The sequence below is a fragment of the Oncorhynchus masou genome, chromosome 22, assembly GCF_036934945.1.
Source record: "Oncorhynchus masou masou isolate Uvic2021 chromosome 22, UVic_Omas_1.1, whole genome shotgun sequence".
Classification (NCBI taxonomy): Eukaryota; Metazoa; Chordata; class Actinopteri; order Salmoniformes; family Salmonidae; genus Oncorhynchus; species Oncorhynchus masou.
In genome coordinates this window covers 50,391,386-50,407,637 of record NC_088233.1, presented here as the reverse complement: position 1 = coordinate 50,407,637, position 16,252 = coordinate 50,391,386, and the positions used below count along the sequence as shown (strand labels likewise).

At 43.3% G+C, this 16,252-nt stretch overlaps 2 protein-coding genes across 2 annotated transcripts in view; one reads left to right on the top strand and one right to left on the bottom strand.

Annotated features, from left to right (window-relative positions):
- The window catches only part of itga11b (integrin, alpha 11b), an 87,376-nt gene extending 78,877 nt beyond the window's left edge, over positions 1-8,499 (top strand). The window contains exons 22-30 of the mRNA XM_064930493.1: positions 287-363; positions 1,465-1,548; positions 1,657-1,747; positions 1,927-2,040; positions 2,662-2,745; positions 3,009-3,119; positions 5,620-5,715; positions 6,603-6,716; positions 7,129-8,499. Of these exons, the coding sequence (XP_064786565.1) occupies positions 287-363; positions 1,465-1,548; positions 1,657-1,747; positions 1,927-2,040; positions 2,662-2,745; positions 3,009-3,119; positions 5,620-5,715; positions 6,603-6,716; positions 7,129-7,209 (852 nt within the window). The 3' untranslated portion in view covers positions 7,210-8,499. The remainder of the gene's footprint in view (positions 1-286; positions 364-1,464; positions 1,549-1,656; positions 1,748-1,926; positions 2,041-2,661; positions 2,746-3,008; positions 3,120-5,619; positions 5,716-6,602; positions 6,717-7,128) is intronic.
- Positions 8,500-8,683: 184 nt separating this feature from the next.
- On the bottom strand, positions 8,684-14,743 carry fem1b (fem-1 homolog b). Its single transcript, XM_064930494.1, has 2 exons — positions 13,994-14,743; positions 8,684-13,820 (listed from the first exon to the last, which is right to left on the bottom strand). Exons 1-2 carry the CDS (start codon positions 14,239-14,241, stop codon positions 12,185-12,187), a joined length of 1,884 nt encoding a protein of 627 aa, XP_064786566.1. The 5' UTR covers positions 14,242-14,743; the 3' UTR covers positions 8,684-12,184.
- Between the last annotated feature and the right edge of the window lie 1,509 nt (positions 14,744-16,252).

The following is a 16,252-nucleotide window of genomic DNA, read 5'->3' as shown; positions in this document are numbered from 1 at the left end:
AGCTCAGGGGTTTGAACTCTCAACTTTTCAGTTACTAGTCCAACGCTCTAACCACTAGGCTACCCTGCCGCCCCATAGATTTGGAAAACCTCTGTACCATATCAGGTATAATTTGACTGGAAGTAAAAACAAAATGTAAAACACAGCTTGTTGCCAGAGACCTTAACATTTCTTAGCCTATAATGAGCCTCTGTAAGTCTCTCAGTTCCTAAGTTTCCAACATAAAATCTTTTGCATGTGGATGCTATGTGACTAATAGTATATGTATTTTCTGCCCGTGTCCCAGGTGTCTTTCCGGCTGGAGTTTGAGTTGAGTCACTCTGTCTTCCTGGACCATGTGAGGGTTGTCCTGCAGGCTGCCAGGTGATTGACATACAGTGCATACTGTATATGAATATATTCATAGACATACAGGTAACTGCAAAAATGAAGGAAACACCAACATAAAGTGTCTTAATAGGGCGTTGGGCCACCACAAGCTGCCAGAACAGCTTCAATGCGCCTTGGCATAGATTCTACAATTGTCTGGAACTCTATTGGAGGGATAGGACACCATTCTTCCATGAGAAATTCCGTAATTTGGTGTTTTGCTGATGGTGGTGGAAAACGCTGTCTCAGACAACGCTCCAGAATCTCCCATAAGTGTTCAATTGGGTTGAGATCTGGTGACACACACACACTTTGAACCCCCCCATGCTCCTTTGAGACCCCTCTTTCAAAGTCTTCTTCAAGCCATGGTAGCCAAGATAATGTCAACAGCATTTTTATGACACTAAGCATGATGGGATGTTAATTGCTTAATTAACTCAGGAACCACACCTGTGTGGAAGCACCTGATTTCAATATACTTTGTATCATTTACTCAAGTGTTTCCTTCATGTTGGCAGTGACCTGTATATGTTCATATTAACCATTGGTGAGGACCTTGTATGCTCAGATACCACACTTTTTAACTTGTCCTGCCAATCACCACATTCCATTTCAGCCCCTACCCACTAGGCAGAGACATCAGTTCAACATCTAGTTTTGATGTACATTTGGTTGAGTTATGAATTCAACGTGAAATCAACAAAAATTGTCACCATGTTATTTGATTTAGCTTAAAAGTTGGATGAATAAATGATGAAATTCCCTTACGTTGATGATTTTTTCAAATACAATCAATTTTCCACGTTGATTCAATGTCATCACATAGACTTTTTTTGAATGTCGTGGAAACAACGCTGATTGAGCCATTTTTTTCCCATTGGGTACCATGGTAATCATCCGTTATGGACTAATGGAACCGGACCTGCTATGTTTCCACAATCACCTCCTCCTAAACAATTCATGTATGTACTGTACCCAACAGGGTTGAGGCCAATTTCAGGAAGTAAACTGAAATAAATGAACTTGACCCTAACCCTGGTGTCAAACACAAACAGGGTGCAGGTGAAATATTTCATGTTGATTTGTGCTCTACAGCGATGGGGAGGAGATGAGCCCAGAGGACAACATCAACAACATATTTCATCCTCTGAAGTACGAGGCAGACCTCCTGTTCACAAGGTGGGTTTCAATGAGCTGCTGAATTTAGATGATTCCACACATAAGGAGTCATTTAAAGTGTGTGGGGGGGGTATTTTGTATCATCCATCCCTTTTCTCTCCACCTCAGGGACTCCAAGCCTCCTCGTTTTGAGATCAACTCAGACCACTACCGGAACAAACCCGGCAGCAGTGGTCCAATGTTTAACCTTACTTATCACGTGAGTTTCTCTCAATCGCTACCTTAACAAGACCCGACCTGCAATCCTTTGTCCAAGTTATACATATGGCCGATCTACATTATAAGTATAAAGACTAAATACTGACTATAATCTGTAGACTATACATTTTTTTACATTCTCTTCAGTATCTTTATACTTATTCTCTTCTCAACGTACAGATCCAGAATCTGGCCTTCTTCCCAGTGACAGACTTGCAGTTCGCTGTTGACGTGTTTGCTGTTACAAAGAGTGGTAACCATCTCTTCCAGATTGCCAATATCGACACTGACCAGGTGAGAGGATCAGTTATTATTCAATGTTATAACGTTGCATTGTCAATATACATTAATCTACTGTATACAGTTGAGACCAAATATATTGGCACCCTTGCACCTTTCGTAGATATTCCCTATTTCTTCTCAAATAAGTTGACATTTCAAACAAAATTGTGGTCACCACTTGGTTGCACAAACTTTGGCTAAGATAACTGCAGACAAACGCTTCTTGTAGCCATCAAAACTTTTCTTCGGGCTATTTAGCCCACTTTTTAGCAGCAAACTGCTCTAATTCTTCAATGTTTGATGGGTGACCTCGCGCCAACTGCTGTTTTCAGCTCTCGCCATAGGGTTTGGATGGGATTCCGATCTGGACTCTTCGCTGGCCACTTAGGGACAAATTCTTATTGTCAATGACGGCCTAGAAACAGTGGGTTAACTGCCTGTTCAGGGGCAGAACGACAGATAAAATAAAGTGTTGCCAAAACTCCATAGAAAGCAGGAACCTAGGAAGAACCTTAGAGGAATCAGGCTCTGAGGGGTGGCCAGTCCTCTTCTAACTATACCGGACTGTACCCTGTGTCTGTGTGTAGCTACCGGATGACAGATTAAAACTCTCTCTCGCTCTCTCCTCACCAGGCGGTTAGCTCTAACTGTGTCCTCCCACATCACATGACTCCAAACCATGTTTTCCATGAAGATCTCTCACACGTCCCACAGCTGGTAAGTATTGGTTATCTGCCTATGTGTCTAGTGTGGTTGTGTATGTACTGAAGTACTACCCAGATGGCAAAACAGGTGCTGTCATTTCAACCAGAAACTGGTTGGAATTTCATGAATATGATGTCATTTCAACCAGAAACTGGTTGGAATAAAATGACTGTGATGTCATTTCAACTGGTTTTGCAACTGGTTATGGAGAATGCAGCATATGGGCTATTAGGACAGTATCATGTTGATGAGAATCCTTGTTATGTGTTGTGCAGAATCACTCCAACAGCATGACGTTGCCAATGCAGTGCAGACTCAACCTGCATGCGTACAGCGAGGTCAGAGTGACAGTCAGGGGGCGTCTGCACCTCCAAGCTCTCTTTGCTGTGAGTTTGACATTACTTCTGCACTCCGCTGACATTCAGTACGCCTATTCCACTCTTTCTCGATAACTCTTTCAAACTTTGACCATTTTAGAGGATATGTGTTGGCTCAATAGCATCCACGTTTCAAGTTTTTATGTCACGTGCACAAGTACAGTGAAATGGCTTTCTTGCACGTTCTAATGTACAATGTAATAATATCAATGTAGTATTAAAAATAACATGAGGCAGAACAAAAACAACAACTAAAAATAACACAAGAAACACACAAGAAATAAGAAGAACACGAGAAGTAAGAATCTATTTACAGGGTCAATTCCAATAGCATATTTACATTGTGCAGAGATACTGGAGTGATAGAGGCAGATACAGTTGAAGTCGGAAGTTTACATGCACTTAGGTTGGAGTCATTAAAACTCATTTTTCTACCACTCCACAAATTTCTTGTTAACAAACTATAGTTTGGCAAGTCGGTTAGGACATCTAGTTTGTGCATGACACGAGTAATTTTTCCAACAATTGTTTACAGACAGGTTATTTCACATATAATTAATTCACTGTATCACAATTCCAGTGGGTCAGACGTTTACATATACTAAGTTAACTGTGCCTTTAAACAGCTTGGAAAATTCCAGAAAATTATGTCATGACTTTATAAGCTTCTGATAGGCTAATTGACATAATTTAAGTCAATTGGAGGTGTACCTGTGGATGTATTTCAAGGGCTACCTTCAAACTCAGTGCCTCTTTGCTTGACATCATGGGGAAATCAAAAGAAATCAGCCAAGACCTCAGAAAGTCTGGTTCATCCTTGGGAGCAATTTCCAAACGCCTGAAGGTACCACCTTCATCTGTACAAACAGTACACCATGGGACCACGCAGCCGTCATACCGCTCAGGAAGGAGACCCATTCTGTCTCCTAGAGATTAACATACTTTGGTGCGAAAAGTGCAAATCAATCCCAGAACAGCAAAGGACCTTGTGAAGATGCTGGATGAAAGAGGTACAAAAGTATCTATATCCACAGTAAAATGAGTCCTATATCGACATAATCTGAAAGGCCGCTCAGCAAGGAAGAAGCCACTGCTCCATAACCGCCATAAAAAAAGCAAGACTACGGTTTGCAACTGCAAATGGGGGCAAAGATCGTACTTTTTGGAGAAATGTCCTCTGGTCTGATGAAACAAAAATATAACTGTTTGGCCATAATGACCATTGTTATGTTTGAAGGAAAAAGGGGGAGGCTTGCAAGCCGATGAACACCATCCCAACCGTGAAGCACGGGGGTGGCAGCATCATGTTGTGGGGGTGCTTTGCTGCAGGAGGGACTGGTGCACTTCACAAAATAGATGTCATCATGAGGCAGGAAAAATATGTGGATATATATTGAAGCAATATCTCAAGACATCAGTCAGGAAGTTAAAGCTTGGTCGCACATGGGTCTTCCAAATGTACACTGACCCCAAACATACTTCCAAAGTTATAACAAAATGGCTTAAGGACAACAACGTCAAGGTATTGGAGTGCCCATCACAAAGCCCTGACCTCAATCATATAGAGAATTTGTGGGCAGAACTGAAAAAGCATGTGCAAGCAAGGAAGCCTACAAACCTGACTCAGGTGGTGTCAGCTCTGTCAGGTGGAATGGGCCAAAATTCACCCAATTTATTGTGGGAAGCTTGTGGAAGGCTACCCGAAACATTTGATTGAAGTTAAACAATTTAAAGGCAATGCTACCAAATACTAAATGAGTGTATGTAAACGTCTGACCCACTGGGAATGTGATGAAAAAAAATAAAGCTGAAATAAATCATTATCTCTACTATTATTCTGACATTTCTCATTCTTAAAATAAAGTGGTGATCCTAATTGACCTAAAACAGGGAAAATTTACTTGGAATTAATGTTAAAAAAAAAACGAGTTTAAATGTATTTGGCCAAGGTGTATGTAAACTTCCGGCTTCAAATGTGTGTATAGGGGTAAGGTGACTAGGCACCAGGATGTATGATAAACAGAGTAGCAGCAGTGTAAATTAAGATGTATGCGAGTGTGTGTGCTTGTGTATAATCAGTATAAATGTGCGTGCATGTTATGTGTGTGTTGGAGTGTCAGTGTGCATGAGTGTGTAGAGTCCTGTGAGTGTGCATAGAGACAGTACAAAAAAATATATAAATACAAGGGTCAAATCAGATAATCCGTGTAGCCATTTTGTTAGCTATTTAGCAGTCTTATGGCTTGGGGATAGAAGCTATTCAGGAGCCTTTAGGTGTCAGACTGTTGCTCCAGTACCGCTTAACGTTCGGGTGTTTAGCCTTCACAACAGTGCACGTGTGTGTGGACCATTTTAAGTCCTGATCTGGTCCCGAGGCAAACGTTTTGAATCGCCCCTTTAATGTAAATAACTTTCAATTCCTTATTGTTCTTTAATGTCACTTGTTGATGACTGAGTTATTTGTTCATTGCAATTATAGTTATTTTCTTGTTAAACTCTTCCCTGATAGGTGAAGTTTAAAACTCTGGAGTTGGTGACAGCAGCCTCCATAGAACTGAGTCCGTCCAGTCCCGTGTTCCTGCATGAGGAGAGGCCAACACGACATGTAAGACCCCAGCAGCATCCAACTCACACTTCATATGCTTCATAACAGCCTGAAGGAATGGGCTGGTTTGAGTGTAGTTAATGAAGTGTACTTAGTCCCCCTATTGAACGCCCATATTTGTTTGGCTTGCCAGTGCAGTGAGGCCTAAGAACTAGGAGGAACAGGAGAATGTGGTGATAGTTGCTCAGATATATGTGGTTATGGTTCCACCTTCTGGCAGAAAGTGATACTGATTACTTTGCTGTTGTAGATGCCTTTCATTTGTTATGTTACAATTTCACTACACTTCAAACCACAGGTTCATCTTGATAACTTGAACAGGCACGGTCATTTCCAAGGTTTATTTCAATCACTTGGTTGTGGTCAGTTTGTTATTTTTATTAGATGCTAAACACACCAAATAATAATACATTTATTCAACTTCTATAGCGCTTTGAATAACCAAAATAAGGCCCGTATTCAATCCGATTGCGCTTTGTCGGCTATGTGCCATTTAAGGGTAATGGCCGAGAGCACAACGTGACTGGTTGAATCGTGGCCTAAACCTAAAAGGGCTTAAAAAAAAACAAGAAACGAACGATATCATGAGTACTGAGTAGCCAAGCTAGGCCAAATCTTTTGAGTGCATCCTCCAAATGATGGCGCGACGGACATGACATGTTCGAAAAGGTTATGGATTGAGCCGAGGGAGTTGGTGATGGAGTGTGCTGGTATGACCTATACACATTATATGTTCATGTAAATCCACATTTTAGACCACCAGTCATAGAGAATGAAAAACATTTCAGACCGTATTAAATGTATGTTTGTTGACCGTTTACTCGCCGCAAAGTCCAGCCAACCAGATCCCCCATACATGCCTGAATCCAGTGTAATTTCCCCTCTAGATAATCCTGGAGATGAGAAAGGAGGAAGATTACAAAATTCCCATCTGGATTATAGTAGGGAGCACGCTGGGTGGTCTGCTGCTGCTAGCCTTGCTCATCCTGGCTCTATGGAAGGTAGGAATGAATCAATGTCCTCCTGCATAAATCTTCATTATAATAAAGCAATAAGGCACGAGGGGTGTGGTATATGACTAATAAACCACGGCTAAGGGCTGTTCTTCTGCACAACATAACACAGTGCCTGGATACAGCCCTTAAAACCCCTGAGGTGCCTTATTGCTGTTATAAACTGCTAACCAGCGTAGAACAGTACCAATATTTGTGGGGTCATACCCGTGGTATACGATCTGACATACCATGGCTTTCAGCCAATCAGCATCCAGGTGCCAAACTACCTGGTTTATAATCAATGACCTGGTGTATAATCAATGATAACTCAGCCTTTCTACCAGTATGTTGGTCCCTGTAGACACCTGGTGAAGGGTTTTGGTTTCACTCTTTCCCCTCTCTGTTTCTGCCGTCCCAGCTGGGCTTCTTCAACAGGCAGAAACAGAGGGAGGAAGAGGAGGAGCAAGTAGCCAACGGGAAGATGCCAGAGGAGCGGTAACCATGGCAACAGTGCAGACCCGCATCAGCCCCATCACTCAGGGACCCCCAGCACACCCCCAGACAAGACTGTGGGCGTGACCTCGGTGTCCATATTCCCCTTGGCTGAACAGCACCCGTCTTGCACTGCCGAGCCTTTTTACTCGCTGTCTTAGAACCCGACAGAAGCTCCCGGCCCACCTGTGTCTCTCTTATGACTGAGGAACTTCAACAGACACCATCTGAACAGCAGACACCATCTCAACAGACACCATCTGGACAAGACTGAGGTCCTGGTTATCAGTCAGACTTTATGACCTATTATCATCATCACCACAAAGCCAAATGACAATCTTTCACCAGAGCAATGACCACAGAATATTTTTCTAAGAAAGTGTGCCTGAATATAAGAGTGAATGGAATAAGCCCATCATTAATATAAGGCCATAGAAAACCAGGCAGCCTGTTCAGAACACAAGATTACCTATAATGGCTGATGATTTTTTGGGCTTTTGCTATGGCGTTTCTCAAATATGCAACAGCAACAACCTACTCATTTATTTTGGAAGAGAACATGACGCAACTGAAATATTATATTGTATTTGCAAATGCCATATTCTATAGCCGATGCACTTTTGTCGTATAACGATAAACTTGAATTGTGTACATATCAAACTGTGCCTTCACAACTGAATTAAGTTGTCGATGACCTTTAAAGTGGCATTACTATACAACTACATAATATTAACTTAAGGCTATTGTGCAAAAACGTTGTCAGATGTATGTACACCAATACGAGGCTGCTTTGCACCGTGGCGTACAACCTGTGGATTTATATATGAACACAGATGACTGGGGTCCTAGAAAGGATCTCAAGGAAGATGCAATAATGGCCATGTAGAAATCATTAAAGCATGCCAAGTGGTTTATAAAGAGTTCATGAGTTTTCTATGTGTAATTAAATCTGTATACTGTAACCACAGAGTGAATTGGTCAGCTTTCACATGCAATGAAACGTGTGTGGTATATCGGTGGAATCATCTGTTTTAGAGAAGATTTAAGCCCACAGTTGTTCTGAATCAATCCAGAGGCCATCTGGTGTGCGGGTCATTGCATGTGACATCAGACAAATTTTTGGCACTATCCACTTGGATTTCTGACAAAATTGCCACGTAAAATTTTCCCTCCGGAGACTGGAGAGGACCAATGTCAATACATTTGGTTGTGTACTCACTTATAAGCAGTTTTGGTGTCATATTAAAAAAGGAGATACTTACACCTTTGATAATTATACATGAAGAAATATTAATTGCACGCGGGTAGAAAAGGAAAGTATCACTTTACACATGGAGTGATATAGAAATCGTTCTAGAAATCGTTCTAGTCCCACAACTTCTGACAGAAATAGTTTCACTTCGACTTTTGATAGCTGTCTTTGATTAAATACATTAAATAAATTGCATTAGCTTGAAAGGGGAATGACAAAACCAATGAGATAATGGGAAACACTGAGCTTTAATATGACAACTTTGTACATATGCAATATCTTTCATGTCTTCCAACGCATTAGTCTTTCCAAAAAACATGTAAACTGCTGAAGAAGAAAAAAACTGGGTTAAACTGTCTTTGGGTTCATTTGCATCCATTACCCCAAATACAAAATAGAAATACCTGATATACAGTACCAGTCAAAAGTTTGGTTTTCTTAATTTGTACTATTTTCTACATTGTAGAATAATAGTGAAGACAAAACTATGAAATAGCACACTGAACCATGTAGTGCTATACAAATCAAAATATAATTTGCCTTAACAGCTTTTCACACATTCTCTCAACCAGCTCCATGAGGTAGACACCTGGAACGCATTTCAATTAACAGGTGTGCCTTGTTCAAAGTGAATTTCTTTCCCTCTGAATGCATTTGAGCCAATCAGTTGTGTTGTGACAAGGTGGTATGTGTGTGTGTGGGGGGTAAAAGACCAAGTCCATATTATGGCAAGAACAGCTCAAGTATGCAGATAAACAACAGTCCATCACCACTTCAAGTCATGAAGGTCAGTCAATCTGGAAAATTTCAAGAACTTTGAAAGTTTCAAGTGTAGTCGCAAAAACCATCAAGCGCTATTTATGAAACTGGCTCTCATGAGGACCGCCACAGGAAAGGAAGACCCAGAGTTACCTCTGCTGCAGAGGATAAGTTCATTAGTTACCCTTCTCAGAAATAGTTCAAGTAACAGACATCAACTGTTCAGAGGAGACTGCGTGAATCAGGCCTTCATGGTCGAATTGCTGCAAAGAAACCACTAATAAAGGACACCAATAAGAAGAGACTTGCTTGGGCCAAGAACCATGAGCAATGGACATTAGACAGGTGGAAATCTGTCCTTTGGTCTGACGAGTCCAATGTTGAGATTTTTGGTTCCAACCTCCGTGTCTTTGTGAGATGGAGGAGGTGGTGGTGATGATTTGGGGGTGCTTTGCTGGTGACATTGTCAGTGATGTATTTAGAATTCAAGGCACACTTAACCAGCATGGCTACCACAGCATTCTGCAGCGATACACTATCCCATCTGATTTGAGTTTAGTGGAACTATCAGTTTTTTTAGCAGGACAATGAACCAACACACCACCAGGCTGTGTAAGGGCTATTTGACCAAGGAGAGTGAAAGAGCGCTGCATCAGATGACCTGGCATCCACAATCACCCGACCTCAACCCAAATGAGATGGTTTGGGATGAGTTGGACCGCAGAGTGAAGGAAATACAGCCAACAAGTGCTCAGCATATCTGGGTACTCCTTCAAGACCTTTGGACAACCATTCTCGGTGAAGCTGGTTGAGAGAATGCCAAGAGTGTGCAAAGCTGTCATCAAGTCAAAGGGTGGATACTTTGAAAAATCTCAAATATATTTTGATTTGTTTAGGGCTCCAGTGGCACAGCAGTGCATCTCAGTGTGAGAGGCGTCACCACAGACCCGGGTTCAATTCCAGGCTGTATCACAACAGGCCGTGATTAGGAGTCCCATAGGGCGGCACACAATTGGCCCAGTGTCGTCCAGGTTAGGGTTTGCCCATCATTATAAATAAGATTTTTCCTTGTTAAATAAAATAACAATACTTTTTTTTGGTTACTACACGATTCCATGTGTTATTTCATAGTTTGTGTTTTCACTATTATTCTACAATGTAGAAAAAGAAAAACCCTTGAATTGGTAGGTGTGTCCAAACTTTTGACTGGTAATGTACATACATTCTCCACTCCAGATTTGTTTTTAAACAGTGTCATACAGTAAAAGTCAATCGGATCAAATCAAAGCATTTAAAGTCTTAACACGCACGCCCTTTTAAAGTAGAGAGCACACTTAACGGCACGCTATGGTCACAGTATCACTTCGAAGAAAATCAAAGAAAAATCGTCAGAAATCACCTTTCATTCTCAGCTTTAATCTCTGACCATCTGATTGGAAAACAGAACAAGGACGGACTGTACAAATCACTGGTTATTATGGATAAACGACATGTTGCAAGCATGAGGGAAAAGACTATAGGCCTACATTCAACCCCGCCAGGAACATTCCAGTCCTTCCCTCGATCTCAGCATGCGCACCCACACACAAATCCGAGAGACGTAGAATGGAAGACATGCTCAAACATCAATACCAGCAGCATCCATTTAAAGGCCCGTATGTGGTCATACTCAGCCAAAGCCATGGAGTCTCCACAGACAGCCGCCAAGCTCGTTCCCTCACACTGTAGCAAAGCTCATCAGGATGGCCAACAACCCACATGCGTTGGTGACTTGGTTAAAAGGGGACATCTACGCCTAATTACTCCCGATAGAGAAAATCTAAATAGAATCACAGGCACATCTTTACCAGTCAGTGTTTGTGTAAAAGAAAGCTCCTTTTATATCTACTTCCACAGATGTTTTTTTCCATAAAAATATATCTTCAAACATACCCTCTTAAATAAAACTTATTTTGATTTTTTTGTTTTTTTAAATATCAGTTATGAAAGAAAAATAAAATACTCCTATTATAAGTATAAAGTGCTGTCCAGCAGTTCTCTCTCTCTCTTTCTGTACTGTGTGGGTTGGCTCGCCTTTCTTCTAGAGAAATCTGAAACAATCTGTTATTATAATGCAATACTCAATCACCAGTCATGAGTTTGGAACCAAACATAGGCAGACAATCCAACTAGAAATGAGAATCACAAGGCAAACCAATGTTAAAATGTAGACATCAGTGGAACCGTGACAACTTTAAAGAGCAATAGGTGACTGAAATATAAGAAAGTCCCACAAGATCTCTGCGTCACTGTCTAACACAAGTTTGACTGGCTGCTTGGCAAAGCCGTGCATTTCTTGCTTATTCTCTATCGCCAAGACTAACTACTACCGTCTCACCTCCCAGCCTTTCTCTGACTGACACGCATTCGCTCCCTCAAACACACACCAACAAACCACTGACCCCCATAATCATTGCAACATGGCACACAACATCCCTGCAACAGGCAAACATGATAAGGCAAAAAGAATCAAGAGTGCAATGTTACTTTTCATGGTTGCGAACCCAGCTGGATGTCTGGGACAATTGGATCCATGCAGTACAAACTGTCAAATGGTCCTGCTGTTGTCACCATTGTGTGGATGCTTGGCTGTGTCAAGTATTCTCTTTGGAACACTCTGGGAAAGTGAAAGCACAAAGCAGGCTGTCAATTTCCTCATTCTGCTGGTGACACCCAGTAGTCAGAATGACAACCACAGACAGTAACACACTCCAGTAAGAGATCTGGAGAACGAGAACATGGGTGCTCCTGCTGGTACTCGCAATTCATACTTATAATAGAAAAAAAGGGAACCATTGTTAAAAACCACAATGTGTCAAACTGTTCATAATCATCCCCAGCCAGCACCGTTCTGATCTGTTAGAAAATTATAACAAAACAAAAAAAGAACAAGAGATTCTAATTGTTTAAAAGGTCTCCATGGCCAGGTGGATCAGTGGAACTCCACAAACTCCTCCAGAGTCTTAGGGATCTGGTTGCGGTATGTGATTTGGTGCTGGCGAACGGCCCGCGACGCCAGGCACTTGAGGCTCATCTTCATCTGGGTCTTGAGCAGGATCTCCGACACTCCCGTGGTGCTCTTGTCCAGTGGCGTCTTCTTTTGCTTGTTGGTCATGTCAGTGTGGGCGCCCGCTTCCACCAGGCTGATGATGATGGCGTGCAGCGTCAGGAAGTCGCTGATGGGCCGGTTGTACTGCACAATGATGTGCAGCGGACTGTTGCCCTCGTGGTCCACCGCGTTCACCTGCGCGCCGCAGTCCAGCAGCAGCTTGGTTACCTGCGCGTTGGGAAAGGTGCACACATCGTTGGTGTGGAAGTCGTCCACTGGAGTGCTGGAGCTGATGGCCAGGTGCAAGAGGGACGAGCCCTCCCGCGAGCGCGGGTCCAGCTGGATCAGGTTGTAGATCTGCTTGTTGATGCGGGCGCGCTCCTCCTCACCACACACTGTCTTGGTGCTGATGCACACCAGGTAAAGGAAGGTGAACACGTTGGACTCGTAGTTGTCCATGGCCGTGTGAAGCTCGGTCTCAGGCACTGCTTCCACCCTGGCCATGCTCCTCTGGATCTCCAGCACGCTGCAGTGCAGTACCTGCTTCACTGGCTCCGCCCCCACCGGCTCCTTCAGGTGCACCATCTGGGAAAAGACCTGGGCGAAGCGCAGCAGGTCCTTGTGAGTGTTGCGGTTGCCCTTTTGGCGCAGGAGCAGCGCGTGCAGCCACAGCTTGATGCACTGGTCGAACTCCATGTTGTCGGCATACACGGCACCCCGGTAGATGATGGGGTGTGACACGTCGATGTTGTCCGAGCCCAGGATGCGCTCGCGCACCATCAGGCCCTCCATGTGCAGCGCATTGCGGTCCGCCCGGATGGCCTCCAACTCCTGCGGGGTGCGACACTCGCCCCTACCGCCGTAGGCCTCGATGGGTGGCAGCAGCTCCTTGGCGATGAGCGCGCCGAGATCGCGGTGGCGCTCCAGCATGGCCAGATAGAGGTAGTGGTAGGTCTTGAGGATGTCATAGTTCTCCCGGTCGTTGGCGAACGAGGCACCCAGGAGCTCCAGAGCCTCAATGCGGCTGTGTGGGTCACACTCGGCGTGCAACAGCAGCAACTCCACCACATCCGCCTTGCAACTCTCCGCCGCCACTTTGAGCGGCGTCATGCCATGGCCGTTCACCACCATGGCTGCCTGGCAGCGCACCAGCTCCTTCACGATGTCCAGGTGGCCTGCCTCAGCAGCAAAGTGCAGGGCGGTGGCCCCGCAGTGGGCCTTGGCATTGGGGTCAGCGCCATGCTCCAGCAGAAAGCCCACCACGTCCGTGTGGCCCTTGTAGGCGGCGATCATCAGGCAGGTGTTGTCGTACTTGTTGGCGATGCCGATGTTGGCCTGGTGTTCCACCAGGTATTTCACAATGTCCAGGCGCCCATCAAAGCAGGCCGCTCTCAGGGGGGTGGAGTTGGTGACAGTGGTGTGGTTGACATTTGCCTGGTGGCACACCAACTGGCGGACTACCTCAAAGTGTCCTGCGCCAGCCGAACACCACAAGGCGGTGGCCCCATCAATGACATACCTGAAGGAGGGAGAAGAGATGGGTCAAATGAATTACCCAGCAAATAATTCCAGCAAATAATGCATTTGACATAAAAGTCCATTACGGTGCATAATTTTCCCACCATTGCCAGCAGAAATAAAGTGCAATCACACACAATTGACTGACCAATGATTCAATTAATGAATACTAACCCGTCAAATCTGACTGTGCCAGTCTGTTCAGTATCCACCTTGTAGTGATCCAGCAGCAGCCTCACAACTTTGTCGTGTCCGTTTCGAGATGCAATAATGAGAGGAGTTGACCGTTGGCCAGCGAGGTGGGTCACGTAACTCAGTAAATATCGTGTCTCAGCCTCGGAGTGGTTGAGCAGCAGGGCGGCCAACGTCAGGACTCGGCCCTCAGCAGCCGCTTTGTATACGTACCCGGCAAGCGAGTCCATCCAAGCCCAGCACGTCGCCGGCACCTTCGCCTTCTTCGCAAGTGTCGCCCACTAGATGTACTACTCCAACGCAGCCCGCCTCCCATTAAAATACCGAAACAAGGTTATTCAGTGCTCACATGAAAACCTCAATTGAGCTTGGTTGATACAGTAATTCGTTTGACCGAAACCCATTATTTCAAAGCACAAAACAAGCTGCATCCAAACTAATTCGTATTGTTTGTTTGGGCTAACTTCTGGATTCGATTATCAACTTTGTTGTCCCCAATTTCGGTGGCACCGAGCTAGCTAGCTAATGCATCATCCGAAGATAGCTAGCTAGCAAGCTCACATTCAAAACCGTGCAAGTATCAGAAATTCGTGCTGTTAAATCTCGCTTATCTTGAATTACAGTACTCCCCTTTAAACACGTCAAAGAAGAATGCAGTCGGCTATATTAGCCATCAAATGTAGATGTTTTGAGAACAGAGCAAAGCTATCAACGTCTCGTCAGCAACACTAAAAAAAAAGTACTTCCGGGTCACGGAATTTCGAAAATCTTCTAAATAAAAGTCCTCACGAAATAGAAAAAAAGTGAAAATAACCAGTATTTATTCATGATTAATGACAAATAATTGTCTAAACATTAACAGTGATTAATATTTGTTCATATTTAAGTGACATTTGTATTTCATTAGTTTTTTAAAACATTACAAACGTTAAAACATTAAAACGTTACAATGTCAAATACATTCCTAATCCAAATCACACAACATATTGGTTTATAAGGACACATATAGTTTAAGGGCGATGTAAAGGTGGGGTGGGGCGAACTCAGTAGGGTCTGTAGAATATATAGCCTATATGGTGTCATTTAATGGGGCTCTGAATAATATGTGTGTTGCTGGCCTTTTAATATTGCAAAACCACTTAAAATGGGGTGCCTGGGGCCTCATTTATAACCGTTGGGTAAATGTAACACTAAATAGATGTGTACACCATTTCTGAAAAGACTGCGCACCCACCAAAATGTTGAGATTTATAAACTTGGCACATGGCATACATGCGCATGTTTCCCCTTATAAATTATAAATCACATCTTCCGTAAAACTATGTGTGTGTGTTCGAACATTATATAACTCCACCTGAAAAACGCCCATCATTCACATTTTATGGTACCTATAACGCCCTTATTTGCTGTATACTTTGGAAGTACTGCATTGTGAACTTGATCAAATGTCTTTGGAGGTGTTCTCAGAATGTTTTCTTTTGCAGTGACATTTGCTTTATCTGTCCATTTCTGAAATAGAAAAACAATTGCTAATAGTTGTGGATATTTTGAATGCAATAGTCTTGCATTCACTTTTCCCCAAACCTAAATATGCTGAAATCTGAAACATTGTCTACTAATAAAAAGAAGAAAACTACAAGTAGGCCAACTTAGAGTGGTAGCCTACACAATTCAATAGGCGCAACAGTCTGTTCACCTGTTAAATTCTACTGTATGTTAGAAAACTGTGCTTCCTGTCAGATACATAGAGCAAGAACTTTAAATTATAATCGTCTATCTAATAGGCCCAATTAAATGAGAGATGCACATGGTAATTTGTTTTGTATGGCTACTTCAGGAATATGAACTAAACTGTCTCAACATGGCTAGAAAAGGTGAAGAATTTATTCTGTTTATCACGACTCAGGATAAGACCCAGATGCAGACAGTTCGAATAACAGATGTTTATTATAAAACAGGGGACAGGCAAACGACAGGTCAAGGGCAGGCATAGGTCGGTAGTCCAGGGCAGAGTCCGTAAGGTACCGAGTGGCAGGCAGGCGAAGGGGAGGCAGAGGTCAGTAATCCAGGGCAGTGGCAAAATGTACAAAAAAGTAGGCAGGCTCATGATCAGGGCAGGCAGAATGATCAAAACAGGCATAACTAGAAAACAGGGGCTCAAGAAAACAGGAGAACAAAAACATGCTAGTAGACTTGACGAGACAAGACGAATTAGCAAAAGACAAACAGAGAACACAGGTA